The sequence below is a fragment of the Rhopilema esculentum genome, chromosome 7, assembly GCF_057945365.1.
Source record: "Rhopilema esculentum isolate cy_ngs chromosome 7, ASM5794536v1, whole genome shotgun sequence".
In the NCBI taxonomy this organism is placed as follows: Eukaryota; Metazoa; Cnidaria; class Scyphozoa; order Rhizostomeae; family Rhizostomatidae; genus Rhopilema; species Rhopilema esculentum.
The window spans coordinates 7,931,109-7,949,758 of NC_142821.1; the positions used below are offsets into that span (position 1 = coordinate 7,931,109).

General features: G+C 36.5%; 1 protein-coding gene and 1 long non-coding RNA gene across 2 annotated transcripts; one reads left to right on the top strand and one right to left on the bottom strand.

Moving 5' to 3' along the window:
* The first annotated feature begins 476 nt into the window (after window positions 1-476).
* Window positions 477-16,845, top strand: LOC135683268 (nucleoporin 88). Its single transcript, XM_065198479.2, has 16 exons — window positions 477-1,227; window positions 1,407-1,576; window positions 4,345-4,470; window positions 4,597-4,833; window positions 5,887-6,079; window positions 6,717-6,876; window positions 7,730-7,828; window positions 8,861-8,939; window positions 9,782-9,886; window positions 10,440-10,490; window positions 11,165-11,266; window positions 11,894-12,019; window positions 14,343-14,486; window positions 15,005-15,131; window positions 15,259-15,377; window positions 15,926-16,845. Exons 1-16 carry the CDS (start codon window positions 997-999, stop codon window positions 15,981-15,983), a joined length of 2,127 nt encoding a protein of 708 aa, XP_065054551.2. The 5' UTR covers window positions 477-996; the 3' UTR covers window positions 15,984-16,845.
* On the bottom strand, window positions 12,707-18,353 carry LOC148959944 (uncharacterized). The gene is made up of 2 exons (XR_016143889.1): window positions 16,919-18,353; window positions 12,707-13,345 (listed from the first exon to the last, which is right to left on the bottom strand). It is a non-coding gene; the product is annotated as an uncharacterized LOC148959944 (long non-coding RNA).
* Between the last annotated feature and the right edge of the window lie 297 nt (window positions 18,354-18,650).

Here is an 18,650-nt window from a genome sequence, read left to right on the forward strand (position 1 = left end):
TTTTTCAGATGTAATCACTGCCTCCTTTTCTTTGAGTTACGCAAAGACCTGCCCCAAGTCTATTTTGTGCTTTAAAGCAGTGAGTATTTGATTTTGTTTTTGGGCAAACGGATGTCTTCTATGTACCGTATATCCTCGAATCAGTTCCCCGGGGGGTTATTCGAGGGGAGGCTTATACGAGGGGAGCTTATAAAGTTATAGTAGACATCAAGAAGACATTATTAAAAGACCTCGAATATTTTAGTAGGAATTTCTTTAATAACGTTTAATTAATTATTACCAAAAGTATGAATTTTTGTGGTACTTCAATAAAACATCAAAAGCAACCACAGATAGCAACAATAAACGAATCGAGGGGGGCCGATTCGAGGATTTACGGTAGCAGTGGGGGCTTATTCGAGGGGGGCTTATTGACAATTTGTAGTTCAGGCTGGGGGCTTATTCGAGGGGGCTTTTCGAGGGGGGACAATTCGAGGATTTTCGGTACGGATCCATAATGATCTTCGATAGAGTCAGGATTTCTAGAACTATAATACAGTCATTTCAGAAAATTTCCACACCTAGGTTTCAGAAAAAACTTTCTAATCACAAAGATAACTTCTTGACAGCATGACAGAGGGTTCAAACAAATCAAAGAGGTCTGGGAAATCTGCTTTCGAAAAAACTGAAACTAAGTGATTGGAAAGAATTAAAATACTCCATTAGTATCTGCCTTTTTCAAATGGCTTTTCATCTGGACGAAAAATAGACAAGTTTCTAAGAGGGGCAGCTTGCAGTTGAAACAGAAGACTTTTTAAAATCTTGGAGGTCACTTTACTGAACCACTCTCGAACACCACAATCAATTGAAGCCCCATCTTTCTTGGTAAGGTTTGCAAAAGCCCGATATATTTTGAAGTACTCTTATGTCCAAACATTTTTCAAGATTTTCGCGCTCTTGCATTTTGTTTGGGGTCAGAGCCTCGTTTCCAGTTCCATTTTACTTGGAAGTGACAAAATGGCGGGTGAAGTCAGTGAAAGCGAGTCCTATCTGCATGGCGTTTTGGTGACATTCTTCAAAAGGTTGGAAGATGATTTTAAGCCAGACGACCAAACTAATCTAGTTGTAACAGCTGATGATAATTTATTAGTGTGGAGTGAGCGGGAAAAGCAAATTGTTGTGGTTCCAGCAAATGGTGTTGTGCCAAGTCTTGCATCGAAATGCCAAAACACGCGTCCAGTTTATCAGGTATTTTATCCTAGTCTTTCGCTTTAAAACCAGAAGTGCTTATTATATATTATGGTGTAGTAAATTATCCAAGAAAAAATTGGTGGCCCAAACAGCAGTGCAGTTGTTAATGCTCAATTTCTAATAATTATTTTGAAGTACTATTACAGATTCAATTAGCTACCTGTCTTATTCTCTAGAAAATCAGCTGCTCACATCCAGTTGTGTTCCATGTGATTGCCATGAAAATGAGCTTATCTTCCCATTTTCTGGCTATTATTGGATACAATGGTGTTGCTGTTATGGAGATGCCAAGGCAATGGGGGACCAACAGTCTGTATGTTGGCGGAAAGGCAAATATAATTTGCAGGTAGTTTTCTTTTATACAATTAGATTATTTCTACAATTCAATGCTCAGAGTATTATATGTATCATTTGCATAGATTCAAACCAAATTCTAGATGAGTTGTGCCACTTTCTGGCCAAAAATTGTTCATAAGGCTCAACAGGGGTGGTGCTAGACCAGACTGGAAACTTTGTTGCGCACCCGCAAGATATTGCCTGCGCACTAAACTGCACGCTTTTGCATATTGGCTGCGCAAAATCCCCAGGCAATAACATTTACCATTATTAACGCTAAAAACGCTAACAAATTTATGCTTTCAGGTGCGCAGTCTCAAAATTTCAAAGTAAACTTGTCCGCGCAAGAGACAAAGTTTCCAGTCTGGGTGCTAGAGTCAAACATTCGAGGTGTCAGCGTTTATATTCAAGATAACTGCCGTCAAAGAATGTATCAAACTGCCAAAAAAAAGCTCAGAATCATCCACTTTTTGAGAATATTACAAGAATGTTGCTCAGCCTCAGCTCGCATATTTGTGTCCCATTTTCCAGCAGTTGCCTGTTTTGCTATTGTAAGGCATGTTGCCTGTTTGCCAGAGTATTGCATGATTGAGATATTTTGTTTTTTTTCAAAAAGCATGATTTCTATTCAAGGATGGCTATTTCCTTTAATTTAAGACATTTGAATTTTTGTAACTATGTTGAAACAAGGCTCAAAGCGAAAAATTTTTGAGAATTTCAAGGTTGGACAAAAGTTAAAGTATTCTTTAATAATTCTTGCCTACCTAATTTACAAATAAAAAGGAAAAACATAAGCTTTGGAAAGATGGATTTGAAAAGTTGATTGATGTGTTCATTCAGGAAGACATTTTAAAAAAATTGTAACACAAAATGTGCTTGTGATCGAAATTTTTCATTGGCATTCAATAATACTGCCCAAAATTGCAAAGGAATCCCTTAGCAACAGACTTCATTATCTGATAATTCTGCTGTTAGGATACATTTTCCTGAACAAGTTTCCTGAACCTGATCCAAATCAAGTATATCTGCTCGTTTTGCATGTATTACAAGCATGGCCACCGAGAGGATTGGAAGGCCCTGGGGCATAACTGAGAAAATTTTTTGCGACCACACCTTTAAATTAGCTTAAAGTACATTGCAGAAAATTTTTTACACTCATTTTCTTGTAATTTTCTAAAACATGGTAAGTGTAATTGTCGATACATTTGCTAAGTTTGAGTAATTCCATTCATAATTAGGAATTCACTACTTTATGAGGCTCCCTCTCTCCCTGCGGTCCTGATTCCCAGCATCAATTGAGAGTCACTCATTCTGCTCTTCATGTCATTTTTTACAATGCGTAGAAAATGATATCATGCCGGTATGCTTTAGAGATGCCAAGTGAAATTCATAAACCAGCCACAGAAATTTTCATGCCATGGATGTTAGATGTCATTCCGACCTTCTTTCAACTGGATGAAGTCCATCAAGTGCCAACGGTATTGGGAAAGCCAAAATAAATTGGCTGCCAACAGGTGGGCTAACTAATTTGCTGGGGGGGGGGCTTAAGCCCCCTGGACCCCCTTGTTGGAAAGGAACCCCCTTTTCACATAGAGCATTTTCCCGAATTTGGAAAGGAATCAGTGATTTCAAATATAGCTTCAAATCTCTTTTGAGTGTAAAAGGTGAATAAGTTTCCTTAACTGTTTATGACCTTCCTAAACAGTTAAAATTGAATACTTCTGCTGTTGACTGGAAGAGAGTTAAGATTATTGCTTCTTTGCTTGAAGTAGCCATTTGTTACTATTTTTCCCTTTTCCCTTGCACATCCTGGCTTTATGATATTTTTTGAATAAGAAAATGAAGCTTTTTTGTCCCTATATCTGTTTATTAATGCATGCCTAATTTATTAATTGGCATTTGGAAGATATTAAATGTCAAATTAGAATACTTTTTAGGAAAAAAATACAAACATTTTACCATCAGTATGCAAAGTCCATGACTGTTATTTTATCGATAATGATGGTAAGGAAACATGATTTATCAAAAAGGTTTAAAGAATTGACAGTGATTGCCTTTTTTGTCTCAAACTAGTTTAATGGGTATCTCTAATAAGATTGCCTTGCATGCCATAGGCAGTAGCCTCCTAAGTAATGTAATAGCAGTCATTGTTGAAAATAAGGGACCAAATCAGTCTAGATAATTGAAAACATCCTCAAAGATTTATTGTAGCAGTGGCTGACACTTTGGGGGGGTGAGGGGGTGGATGAGGGGGGCAACCACCCCCAATACTTTAGAGGACAATGGTCTTTTGTTCTAAAACAATGGGAAATGTGAAATCATCTTATTAAAACAATAGGCTTGCCCCCCCCCCCCAATATTTGACCAAATGTTTGCCCCTGCATTGTAGTTGTATTTTTTTTAAATTACATGCCGGTGCTTTCAAATGTATTTTAGCCTTGCATTCCAAATGGCCAAAAACCCACTCACCTAGGGCTAATAATATCAAAATATGAAATAGGTAAATCGTTATGTCAAGGGGTTTAAAAAAAATTTTTATTCAAGCATTTAAAAAAGCATCTTGAAACAAGTGTAATTTGTGGCCTTCAAAATGTTTTCATTGCTTTAAAAACCATTGAATATATAGTATTTACTTTGCAGTCTCATTCCTTATCTGAAGTGGAACTACCAATTTAATATTTCTTGAGTTTGTACTCTTAATATCTTGGATATGAATTTTCTGTTAAAGCATTTTTGACGTTGTATCACATTAAGTATAGGCAAACCTTTCCTTTGTAGGTCTGTGTTGTTGGGTGAGAGCCTTTTCAGAAAGCAAATAAGCTTGAAAGTTGTTCAGATGGAATGGTTTCCAGGAAGTGAAACAGATTCACATGCCATCTTGCTGACAAATGATAACTGTTTAAGGTAGCTCAAATTTTTTTTATTATTATAGTAGTTATGTTCATTCATATATGGTTATTGGTTATAATACATGCAATGCCTTAGTGGTTTTTTCTTATGAAGTTATGAAGAAATGTTCTTATTTTTAAGATGTTTTCATGTTGGGGAGTATGATACACCAATCAGTACTATTTCACTGTCCAGTGGACCAAGCACATTAAAAGTCAACCCATCATTGAATTTTGCATCTGCCCTTGGTGAAGAAGCTGTGTCATTCAGTATAACGCCTTCAGCCACCAGCCTAAATGGACCATCTATGTATCCAATATTTGTTATGCAAGAGAATGGCAATGTGTTGACAGTGTGGACCAAGTTAGATCAGAAGAGGTAAATTTGTTTTGTTCTTCTTGGTATGTAGCTTTGCTTTCCCTAAAAAACTCATTGTGCTTCTTATAGCTTCTTCAAAGGAAATATGTGTATAAATTCTCAACTAAAGCAACTAAAATTGTGACAAAGTCAGAAGTAACCAGTAAAGCAATCAATCAACACTGCTTTTCAAAATGAATAAAATAATTTTTCTCCATGTTCTTGATATTGCTAGTTACTTGTTCTCCTTTCAGCCTTAATGATATTACAGCCTTTTACACACTGTAGAAACATTAAGAGGTGCATGCACACAGAGATTCAATCATGTGCCATTTTGTTATGTTACGATATTTTATTTTTTTTTTGCAAATGAAATCGTGTCTTTTTATTAGTCATAATAATGAATAATAAGTATGAATATTTAAACTGGATAGCCAATACAAGTTATCAAGAGCCTTTTTCAATATGTCTCCAATGTAGAAAAAGAAGCCTCTACATAGCCTAATCTAAGTAAGCAGTGTTTGAAAATGTAATTATAATTTTTCCAAACAAAGCACCAACCCATTTCAGCATAGATATTTTTAAGAGAAAATATCAAATCAGTTCACAGTTTGAGATGGGGCCATGTTATAATATTTTCCACAAGTGAATGAAAACTTCTGACATACCAATTTTACAAAGCAATTTCGTAGCTTTGCAGCAATGAACAACTCTATTTTCTCTAAAAGCAAAATGTGCTCAAAGTGTACACAGACCATACTGAAAGCGTTTAGTTGGGACACATGCCAATGCTTGCAGTCTCTAAGACGTACATCCAATCATTGACATTCTGCAAATTTCTCTACCATGATTCCAGATTGCTCCAAACAGAGCAAAGTTATACTATGTTTTAATGCTCATACTGTTTAGTTATATGTTTTGATTTTTGGTTTTCAAAGCAACCATCATAAAGAATTGAATTTATTTCTATTATAATTGAACCTCTATATAGGTATTATTTCAGCCACCTAGATTACTAGAAGTAGAGAAATGAAGTCAATTATTTATTGTTAAACATTACATTTTCTTTCCTAGGATTTTTTGGAAAACTCGTGGACCACTTAAGATGGCTCCAGAATCCGAAGATAACTACTCTGGAGATTTCTGCTCAATCTTATGTCTAAAAACCACACCAACTGTTGTTGTCTTGGCAACAAGGAATGGAATAATTCATCATTGTATCGTATTGGAGGATGAGGATGTTCAGGATGGAGATGAAGAGGACAGGGTTTGTATTTCATATATACAGAATTTTATATATGCACAGAGGGCTTCGAATTACAGCCGGCTGCTGACAAACTCAATAGGGCATTTAAAGGCCCTTCACATGAGAAAAGAGAGCCCAGTTTAGCACACCCCCCCCCCCACACCCCGCTCCAACCAACTGCTGGCAAATCTTCTGTTTTTGGTGTAACCTTTCACATCTCAAGTCAGGATGTGTTGAACAAACTTTGTAAGCCTGAGTGGAAATTTCAACATTTGTGATGGTGGATATGTCCATGTGAATAAACATTTTAGTTTCTCAATCTGCGGGAGATTTCGCATTAACTAAACAACGGAATTTAGAGTACTAAAAGTCGCCCTGGGTGTACAAAAACCAAATTTTTAACGCCAAATAGATCACAACTGAGGCTGAATTTAAACTGGGTTTGATTTTTCTCATGTGAAAGCCCTCCTAGATTATTTCTTTATTGTATAAGTTGTAATACGCTAACTTGAGACCTAAAAACTGCTGACAATTTCTCTTAATTCCACGTCTGATGCCTCATTATGATTATACCAGCCCATTATAACAACACTGTTTGCTACTGTACACAGTAAGCTTCCCATAAGTTCCCTTTGATTATTCGTCTGCTTTGATTCAGGATGAAATGCGACAGATGCAGAGATCAAGCTTATGCGTTATGGGGATGACGTTGTTAGTTTACGAAACGATTGAGCTGGATTTCACACTTTTGCCTTCAGAGGATGGACACCTTGAGCAAAGCGAGACAAAGCAAAATTTTGATGTTCAACTCCGAGAAGGTATTGAGATCATTGCTTTTATATCATCTTGTTTTTTCTTGCCCTTGAATGAAGATAGAGTTTATATGTAATGCCAAAATTGCTATCTTCTTTAAAAAATTGAAATGATGATGAAATAAAAGGCTGGCAAAGGACGGCTATCCAAGGAAGCTGTATTGATGTATATGCCTTTGACTTATATGAAAGGTTTTTCTTATGAATTTAAATTTAAGAGAGCCATGCTCTTACTCTTTTTGTATGATTTTAAACACTGTAAAGTGCTTATCAGAAGAGCGGAGAATACTCTCCGATCAAACCCCCTGGTGTAAATGTATGGAAAACGTCCAAAATACCAGTGGCGCTACAAGGATTTCTGTAATGGGTGTGAAATTAAAGAGTTTTGTATCAAACAGGGCTGGCACTGATTTGCTTTTCGTGAACTTAGCATAGACAATCCATATTGGGAAGAAATTTGGTTTTCGAGGGATCCATCCACACCCCCTCTGGTTACGCCACTAAATACATGTATATTTCACTTCATATTTCTGAATACCAGTTTGATGAAGCTGATGATTCTTTCTTTGACTTTAGAAGCCCATCTGTATCAGTTCTACTACTTTATTTTTACAAGGGCATCTATCGATCATTTGCAAAATAACCTTCAAAAAAGGCTAGACACTAGCTTTCTCTGAATGGGTCAGACTGCCTTTAATTGGTAAGATTTAGGTGCCCCGTAACCCCATCAGGCAGTTGAAGACACCTCAATATGATTGTTTGCTAGTTGATTTTTGAAATTTATAAATACCTTTTTCATGGAAACATTACATCTGTATCTTGATTGTTTTTTAAACCTTATTTCATTCTCTTTGACTAGATCCCACAAGACCACATTGCTACTTCTGCACTAGTAACAATGGCATTCACATGGTGAATTTGACTTGGGCTGAGGATCTCCGGGAACTTTGCTTATCCTGTAAGCTACTGTAAATCGATGTTCTCCATGGAAAATTGCCACAACACTTAGGACTATAGGACATTATTTTTCAAAAAGAGTTTTTATTATGCATCTTTGAAAGTCTGGAATGATTCAGCTTCTATAATTCGTGAGCTACCGACTTTAAATAATTTAAACAACAAATATAAGCGCATTTAAAGGGCTAGACCCATTTTAGAACACGACTCCCTGGATAAAAAACAGATTAGGAACTTAAGATATAAGCCTTTTTAAGAGTTTGATTTTTAGACCTTAAACTTTAAGGGTTATTTTCGGGTATAAATATTGTTTAATGAAATGAGCTAGTGAATCAACGAGAGGCTAGATTAAATGTTGAATAATGATCAACACTTCAAATAGTTTAATGGATTGTCCTCAATAGCATCCTGGACCATTGCCTATAGTGAATTGTGATTGGGTGTCAAAGAAAACAAATAAAAACCCTTGTGCTCAGACTAAACAACAGTACACTGGATGTACAGATTTACCACCTCACATTTTCAAACTTTCTCTCCCTTTACTCGAAAAGTGTGTTTCCAAGGCTTCTCTTAATAGGCCAAGAAAAGTTTGAAAGAGCACAACCTGTAGGGAATTAGCCAATAGTATTGCAACGGAAAATTGAAATAATCTGCAATATTGAATTTATCTAATCTGATATGAATGTTCGCTTAAATGAAGAATAATAATAATATATATAATAATAAATAATTTGTTTAAAGTTGGCGTACTAAATGAACGGCTGATAGCTATAAAGAAGCTAATTAAGGCCAACTATCTATAAAGAGTTAGTATGAAATAAAATATATGATACAATATTAAAAAGGTTTAAGGTATAATGTTCTAAATAAAACCTAACCCAGCAATAAAGAAAGTGTAAGCAATAACGTTTTTACGGTTAAAGAAAGCATCAATGTCCCTTGTTTTGTCTTGAAGTTGCAATTTTTTCTTTGCACTTCTAGGCTTCCATATTCATCGAGCTAACATAAGTCTTTTGATTTCTTTGTTTCAAAGTGAAAGAAAATCAAGAATTTGAATGCACATCTCTGTCGGAAGTCAAGTTCGTTCTTTGCACATGTCCTACGGAGAAAAGGTGCGTAAAAGCTCAAAATCTTGATAAGCTATCAATTTTTCAAAGCATTGAAGCTTTTTCAAGAAGATTTGAAACTTCCTTTCAGCTCATTTGTAAAAGCAGATTTGCTGAATCCTTGAAGCTTCATTCCTAAATGCTAAAGTTTTAAAGCCTTGAATTTTAAAGATGATTTATTCAAGGCCATAAAATATTTATTAGTAAAACTATGTCGTTTATTCTAGGCTTTTCTGTCCTATCTTTTGTTGACCTTGCCTGCTTCAAATTTGACTCCATGGTTATTTTTTTTAAATTCTCTTCGGCAATTGCTCAGGTACTCTATATCACTGCAAATGTAACAAGCTTCTTGAAGTTTTATTGTTTTTTACACTTCATAAAATCTTCACTGTAAGGACCCCGGCAAACATAAAACTTGGTAGCCTCAAGATAAGCATAAATTTGACACCAACGTTCGCTATTTCAAGACGTAACTAAATAAGTTTTTCGTACCGCAAAATTTGAAGATGACACGAAATAGTGGAGACATGGCATACTGAAGCACTTTTCCTCCAATAATCAAAGGTGAAATTTTCCAGTAAGAAAACAACAAAAAATTCAAATGCGCTATGCTTTGCTCATGTTTCTTTCGATCCACATCTGGATATAAATTCTGCTTTCTTACGGTCATTATCTGACGTTTATGCTCTGAAAATTGTCGAACGAAAAGTGCATCGGTATACCATGTTTCTTTAAACTTCAAGTAGTCAAAATTACATCAGCTGTAGCAACAATTTTTGATTCTCTCATATTTAAGACATTTATTTTTATTCTTTCCTGTATATAATATTATGGCTTTTACATCCAAGTGACCCAGTTCCTATAATCGGTACAACTGTCATCTCAAGCTTTGACACTGGACCTCTTGTTCTGTGTTTACTTGAGAATGGTGAGCTGATTTCAAGGCCTGTTGGGTAAGAATGTATCAACATTTCACCTTTATCTGAATCCTTACAGTCAGCTTCACTACAGTTTATTTTAGTTTTAGTTCTTCCCTTTTAATTTTTAAAGTATGAATCCACTGAAGATGTAGAAAACTGGAATAGGTAGAAATTTTTTGTCAGTTGTGTAAATGAGCGATGTAGAAAGGCTTTTGCAAAAAATGGATAGGCATTGTATATAAAAGCAATTGGTCACTGCTTTTGTTGTGATGGTGTCACGGGTCTTTTTCAGTATTGCCCCCTTGTTTTTGGCATTTTATAGCTGCCCGCTCCAACTACAATCTCGTTTATTAGTTGTATTCAATTGGCTATATCAACCGTCGTTTTCGGCAAAGTCATTTCCAGCCTCGTTACAAAACGTTTTAAATTTTATGTTGCAGTTTATTGTCTCTTTAATTCTGTGCTTGATTTTCAACGTTACAGTGCTTGTTTCTGTGCCTGTATTATTATGTCAAAATAGTAACTGCGTCATCATTTTTTATCATCAGTTTACTTCAAATATTAAATTGCTAAAATCTTTCAATAGTCGATCAAACGAGGGTGCCATTGAAAGTGAAGAAATGGATGCCAAAATTTCGTATGTTTTTTCATTACATTTCTGTTGTATATCACTGCTGTCTCTGGAACAGTTTTGTTTTGGATACAGGCATTGCTTCTTCAGTCCACGCCTTTAGAACATAATTCACGAAAATTTCACAATATAAATTTGCTTTATCTTTTTCTTCTTTACCGTATGTTTTTGTAGTGTATTGTATGTATAAGAGGAGAGGAACCTAAATAGGCCGTACGATGGACTTACCTTTGTTATTTGCAATGATGATAAGAACGATGAACAGTAAGCAGAAACAACGTAGTATTATGTCCTGTGTCGCAGGTAGTACACAAGAAAACGTACGTTTAGTAGGAACGTAACAGAATATATATCCAAGCGAGCATTCTTACAGCATGGTTCTCTAATTAGCTAATTATTCTAATTTATGCAATGGTAAATTAATTTGTGCATAAATCACAACATTACATCTCCCCCTAGCTTGAATTTAAAGTCCAGTTGTCGAAATTTTAATGATTAAAAAAATATCAGCAGCAAGAAATTAATGTTCACAAATACTCCGATTCAATCAAACAAAATCTAACGATCGTATATATTTGGTCCATATCTTTTTACTTGCTTTCTTTTTCTACGCGGATATCGATCTTCAAAATTCATTTCTCCATCCTGATTATAATTATGCTTTTGTTGTCATTCTTCAGGAAGCATGTGGAATCTCCGTTAAAGAGACTGCAGCATGCTGGGACTTTCGACCAATACATTTGCAATATTTTGAAGAGAGAGAACAATCTGCCCGTTATAAAGTATGTTATCCTGTCAAGAAATTCAGTTTTTGTTTCATAATACATGCTATTTTTATGCAGCTCTTTATTATGTAGACCTTATATTCATTATTAGCTATGTCAGTAGACAAACAGAGCTAATATTTTACAGTACACTCCAGTTTCAGTAAGTTTTAGTCACTCAGATAATACTTGTCATTTAACCAGGGATGCCTACAAGAGTTGTAAATGGAGAAGGCTTACAGCAAACTGTGATGTGTGTTTGGTTACAACGGGATAAAAGTTCTATCGTCTCATTTAAATAAATAGCAGTTTGTAGCTTTGTGGCCCCAAGTTTTTCTTGTGATACTTCTTCAGCCGGTTTTCACAGTCTGTCACAAATGCTGTTTTAGGGGAGGGACGGCTTGCCGATTGTGCCTTTATTCCTACTAAGCAAAACGTTTGTCAATCTAAAAAAATTCTGACGTTATATTTTATATTTTAGTTTTTTGTTAGGCCATAACACATAATCAATTGCACAACTTCAGATTTAGGCCAATTTTTGTCAGTATCCAAGTGGTCGAAAATTATCTTGTGTAAAGGAGTGAGAAATCATTCATTCGATTCCATCATTTTTTTATTATAGATAATAACTTTGTTTCGTTTCAGGTCGCGTGATGAAAATAATAAACTATCTCAGGCCGAGTTTTATGCACTTTTAACACAAGCTACAAACTGCTTGAGAGAAGAATATATACAAAAAATGATGAAAGCAAAATCTGAAATCAAGAAAAGGTCAGCCTTTAGCCGTAGAAATATTGTGTTCAATTTTTTTGTAAATGAATAAAAGTTGATTAGAGGGAAGTGGGAAGCATTTGAATGGGTACAAGTAGGAAGGGGTACAAGAAGGAAAGGGTACAAGTAGGAAAGGGTACAAGTAGGAAGGGGCAATATGTCTCAGGAAAAAGGGGTGCTTTCCTAACATCCATAAAGAAATCAATAATAACATCTTTACGTTCTGGCCCTTTTAAAGAAAAGGGAAGTTTCTTAGGAGTTGGGGGCACGTGCCCATAGTGCCCAGGACCGCCGATACCTTTTCTAAGTCCTTGGGCAAAAAGAAAGATGGGACACTTTATCAGTTATTATGAGTAGGATTTGTTTTGTGATGTTGTGATTTCAATATTGTGGTGTTATAAAAAAATCGACCATCTGGAATAATTTCTCGCAGACTGTAGCAATCGTTCGGTAAAACAAGAGGGATTTCAATTTCAAACACCAAATCAAATAAAAAACCAAACATATAAGAAGAATTGTAGTAAAAAGTCAGTCAAGCCTTTATCTTACTTTTTTTACTTTTGATGTCGCCTGTTTGTCGTCTTTTTCAAGTTCGTTTGATAACACTTTCTGCATCTGCGTACACCCCTGGCCCCTTAAAACCAGCGCTGTTTTTTATCTTTCTCTGCTTGGTTATTGCCTTCTCTCTTTCGATTTCAGTCATTCAATGACACACGGACGAGGGTCCCACTTTTCGACTAAAACTGTGCATATGAAATACACGTGAGGCTCAAATTCTGTGTGGCAAAAGCGATCTTGCAATTTCATTTGTAACTGCATCTGTATCACAAGCTATTGCTAAATAGTAATGAGGAACACGTTGTTCGCATCCTCGTGAACTGTGATTCCTTTTAGTTAATCTTTACACGTGTCATTTTTTCATTTCCAATCCCTCAACCAATCAGGCCTAAAAGACTTTTAGTTAGACGGCATTGGTTCTTCACGGCATTGGTTCTTCACGGCATTGGTTCTTCGCGGCATTGGTTCTCGCCATCAAGGATAGTAATAGTGTCGCTTTAGTTAACTCAAATATCTCTTGTTAGGAAAAGTTGTTCTTCTCTGCCAAGAACTTGAGATAGCCTTCGTCCTTTTTGCTTTCGAATGGGTTTGAAATAGACGGCTGTTGCGTCCCGAGTTGTCAAATGTGAACCAACAAGCTCATAAAGATACTCGGTAAAGATCACTTGTAAGATTTGTAGCTTTGGTATCTCTTGTATCTCTTGACTGCTGGCTTTTGATTTTCCAAAACTTTTCTTCGCTCTCATGTCTGTACACTTCGCGGTACCCCTGAAGTGTGGAAATATGCATGGGATAAGACACACCACCCTCTATATTTTTTAAATATTTACGGTCTTCCGTGCCAGTATTTTTCAACCTTTGGATCCACGGCACATTTCTCATCGAAAAAATGTTGAAAAATGAAACTTCATGGCCTTTACACAATCTAAGTATTTTAGAATAAAACGAAATATATTTTTATTCACTCAGTGTTAAACCTGGGTCTCTTTTATAGACCAATTACGTGAAATTGGAGATTTCCCCACAGCACATCAGATAATACCTCACGGCAGACTAGTGTGTCGCCGCACAGTGGTTGAAAAACAATGTCCTTAGTCAAAAGAAGTTTTCCTTAGTCAAGACTTATTTTTTTTAAAACCAGTGGTTTTAAAAATCCCCGTTTCTGTAGTTGCTCTTGTCAAGAGTAAAATTATAAAACTTGATAAAAAAATTTCCAGCACTTGAATATGTTTTGTGGTGTTGTAAATTTTCCTTAAAATAACCCCTGCAACGTTCATAGTTATTCTCAATCATTTCACGTGATTGAAGGACTGTATTGTGGGTTTGGGATATTGATTTAAGTGATAATTACTGAGAATTTGTTTAATGGCAGGACCGCTTTTTACCGAAATTATTGCTATTGTTAACGCTACGAATATAGTTCAGTACAGGCTTTACAGATATAAGAAAATAGTATGACTTTTTGGCCATTTGCAAATAAAAAACTTAGAAGCAAGTTGAAAATTTGAAATTGCCTCCTTGTTTCTAATTACTTTTCTCAACCGGACATATCTTTTTGCAAGTAGCTGCACTGGGCATCAAGAAGTTACAGTTCTCCTATCAATTCGCTCATAAGTATCGTTCTGCTAATTAACTCTTCCTTAAGCATATTAACAATGTTTACGAAAGTTTTTATTCGCAAACCTCCGAGCAAATGTCGCCGACGAGTTTTCGCCGACGTTACTTTGCAGCATTGTTAAATTTAGGCCTATCATTTTCTTTCTAGATGCGAAGTTCTAGCAAAACATAAGGTTCAGCAACTTAATACGCTAGAAGATCTCTCAGAGGATGAAGTGCTAAGTCACAATGCTAAGTTTTTAGCCGAAAAAGTGTCCATAGTTTCTGAAAACGTCCTTTTATTGACGACAAGGTATGAACTAAATCATGTTGTGATTAGATTCCATACAAGAGATTTTATATGTTCATTGACTCGGGCTCTGTTCTTTTATTGGGAAGAGAAGAAGGCACGAGGACAGGTGCTAAAACCTGTGAGGGCATTGTAAAGCTAGAGAAATACTCTAAAGCTAGTACAAAAAATTCAAATACGAAGAATGTTTCTGCGAAGATATTCTAGTCCGAGGTAGTTATACAAATTCCATCGAAATACATTGAAACATGTCAAATTTTCATAATCGCACAAGACTCATGTTAGCACTCGTAGAACTCTTGTTTACATTATTTTTGTTCTAAGTACAAAGATATTTTATAAGAAGTTGGTATTATTTAATTTGGTAAAGCAGCCTTCACTTGCTGATATTCCGGATTCCACGAACAACAAGGTTTCAGAGAAATGTGTTCCGAAGTTGATATATGATGCGGTGTTTGTTTCGCTGAAGGAATGCGTGCCATTGCACAAGCATTACTTAATGAACTCTCCTGTTTTAACAGACTCGATAACTATATACAGAGCATACAGACAAGTGCACCAATCCTGTCAGATGCAGAGTGTGAGTGGGGCAGAGAAGTGCAGCAAATGCAGAAGAGATTAGCGACTTTAAAAAGACATTTGCAAGCAGTAAGTTTAGTGTTGATACGCTGAGGAACCTTTCCCATTCCCCTTCGCAGTTTCCTTTCCAGTTCTTACTTCGTTTGACTCGCTGAGGCTTTTTTAATTATAATTCGGTGTTTTTTTAATTATTAAGGTAAAGCAAAAAGACGAAGATCTCCGTATTGGCAAAGTCCGTCATAGCACATCGAAAAGTGACGAACAGCAGTTGAATCGAAGCCAGCTAGTCAGAGTGAAGACGAATTTAAAAGAGCAGTATGTATTTCAGCTTATTGGTGGTAAACTTAAGCACATTACTGCGAGAGTTTTATGCATTGGACCACTGTGCAGTTCTAAGCGGTTTAACAAAATTTGATGAAATTCCCCAGTCTTCCTGTATTCGATAACAAACTTCCCTCTGCCCACCCCGCTATAAAATCCCCCCGCTATAAAAACCGTCTTGGATAACGAACTAAACTTCTGGCCTCTTTGCTTCTTAAAAACAAATTGTGTTGATTTATGAGCCTTTGATTTAACGAATTCCCGTTGTAACGCACCTTACTGTCGATTCTCTTTGTTACTTCAGGATTCCTCTGCCTACCATGCATTACCCTGTTAAATTATTTTATTATTTGTGTTTTCATCTTATGAGCAAAAGTGCAGAAAGAGGACCAAACGGAGCCCCCCAAGAGCCCTTATATTTTCTAATGGCAAATATAAATTACGGTAGACTGCATATATAAAATACAGTCTTCATTACACGAACCCTTACTTCTCCAATTACCTACTTATGCTTCATTGAAAATTCAATTGTCTTTTTCCAGGAACAATAGAATTGCACATCTCGTCGACCAGGTGAAAACTGTAGACAAAAGAATCTGAAAGAGAACGAGCTCACACTGGTCACCAATGTAAATTTCCTTCATAGTTGTGTTGCATCTAGATAGGGTTGAGGTTTGAGGAAACTACGTCTTTAATTGTAATGAGCAGCCCCTTCAATAACTGTGGCTTGAATACAAATCTTTGTTAAATAAATGTCTGATATTTTCCAGCGCATATCGTATGCTCTTATAAACTTTCCAGTTGCAAAGTTCTTTAGTGATATAAATGATGATAGTACCTTAGCTCAAACTGAAACCACAAATTTAGTTATTAAAAAGGCCGTAAGCATTACAATGAGGTACTGACAAAAAACATGACTCTTACTCTGCACCTCCCCAACCTTCCCCGACCCTTCCCCTCTTTGGAGAAAGTAGCTTCTCTCCCGAAAAATGTGTGTTGAAACCACTTGAAAGACTTGTTTTCTGCTAGAACACATGTTTCCAACTCATGTTTCCTACAGTAAAAACCGGATTTGTTAGTCAGTGTATCAACTACAATACCAGGGAGGTGGTCATATTTTGACCTCAATCTTGCCCCCCTCAAACCCCATCCCCTAAACATCAGCGCGCTTGAAACTGTAGTAATGAACTCTATTTACAATTGCGGCATGATTTATGGAATAGCCAAGGTAAATGAGATGCAACAGATCAAGGATCAACCATCAAGTCCATTGACAAACTTCACAAAGCGCCAACGTACCGTTATTGTTGCTAAGGGTATCCACTTGTCCATGTTAAAATGCAATATGTATTTGCAATTGAAAAGAGGTATTAGAATTTTAAGATTGAACAATTGCGACATAAACTAGCAAACATCTCTCTCGTAGATTATTCGAAATCGTTGAATTAAATGGCTTTCGAGAGTCGTTTGATGAATTTTTTGATACATGAAAATCCAAGCAATAAATCGTTAAGCCTTTTAAATTTATCACTTACCACTTAACTGAAACAAACAACTTTAGTTTCGTTATACTCGACGTCAAATCGATGCATCAAAGTACGGTCATATTTCGAACATCTTTTAAACTTTGCGATGCAAAATTCCATTCAGTCAAAATGTCCCAACTGCAAACTTTCAATCCTAACCCTCCAATGTTTTTTTATAGATTCGTTGTACCCACAGGATGTTTTCATTCGGTCAGTATTCAGCCCAGCCCACGAAACAATGATATATTTCCACCATTTACTCTGTTTTCCTCCACAAAACTTGTCAAATGTACCTGCTTATCGCAGGCGTTTAAAACTACCCGTTCTCGTCTTATCCAAAAATGCATCGTCTCTTTGCGATAAATTACATGAACTATCCATGCTAAAATGATTTTGATCTGTTTATGTGGAGCCTTTAGTTATCTAGAAAAAGCTATATTATGTTCTATTCTTGTATCGCTACAGACAGCAATGGCTGACGAAAATGCTTGTAGATAATTCTAGCAGATAATTCTGTTTACAAGTGAAAGCACGTTTCGATGAATGTGGCTCTGGAATTTACGAAGGAGGCGTTTCTGTGATACAAAAAATGCATGGAATTTCTCCATGGCTTTGCCTGCTGGCCCACAATGCGTTTTTCTCGAATAAAAGCAAAATGTTATAATCTTATTTTCTTCTTCAGCTGACTTCAGCTGGGGATCAAACCAGGGGCTGTGGAAGCGGTGATGGGGATGCAGGGCCGCCGAGAGGCGGCCTGGGCCCTGGGGCAAAGTCCCGGTTGGGGCCCTAGAGTCGGATACAAAAATTTTTTGAGACCAGGCCCTTTATAAAATGGGAAACGCCCATTATTTCCAAACGTTTGCACGCGTTTGCTTTTTGAGTTGCAAATTGATCAATGATATTGTCGTAATCAATTTGTCTTGCTAGTTCGTGCTCGATCGAAAGAGTCACGAGGCTTGATAGTCTGTCTTGAGTCATTGTTGAACGTAAGCGGTTCTTTATTAATGCTAGTTTGCTGAAAGGGGCCCCAAAAATATAATATAGCTTTATGCAACGATTCTAAATGCAAACATAACTCACTTGAACGGGCCATAGATAAAAACAAGATTATATGGGTTACCTAATTTTTTATCAGGGCTCTCTTCCCCCAATAAGTACGATTTTGCGAAACTCAGGAAAACTCAGCTTAAAAGATGAATCCGTAAAATATGTGATCTAAGGTTTATTCAGCTTTTCTCGGGGCCCCAGACTCAATAAATAAAGCTGATAGGCCTTAAATTCAAACAAGACTCAGTGTACGGACCCAATGAAATAACTGCCATCATTTTCGATATTAACAAATATACCTTTGAATGCATTTTCAGTTTCTCAAAAGAAGACATTTTAAAAAAATTTTCAGAATAATTTTGGGGCCCCTTTCTGGCCGAGGCCCTGGGGCAAATTGCCCCCCCCCTTGCCCCCCTCTCTGCGCCACTGTGGGGATGCCCCCCCCCCCATAATTTCTAGAATGTCCTTAAAATCATGCAAAAATCGCCCTGCTTCAGATTTCTAACATGTTTAGCCTCCAAAAAGTTTTAGTCCCCTCAATCTGTTATGTGCTCCGCGGTCCTTGGGTCAAACCCATAAAATTGTTTAAAGGAATGATAATCAAATGTCACTCGATGGCACAGGCGTATCGGATGCAAAACATTTAGGGGAGCCTAGTAAGGGTCTTACCCGAATGCGATAAGGCAACCTCTAT

Coding starts and splice junctions, on each gene's coding strand:
- LOC135683268 (XM_065198479.2), top strand. CDS start 997: ATGGCGGGTGAAGTCAGTGAAAGCGAGTCCTATCTGCATGGCGTTTTG. Junction 8,940..9,781: donor ACATGTCCTACGGAGAAAAG/GTGCGTAAAAGC, acceptor TTTACATCCAAG/TGACCCAGTTCCTATAATCG. Junction 15,378..15,925: donor AAGACGAATTTAAAAGAGCA/GTATGTATTTCA, acceptor GTCTTTTTCCAG/GAACAATAGAATTGCACATC.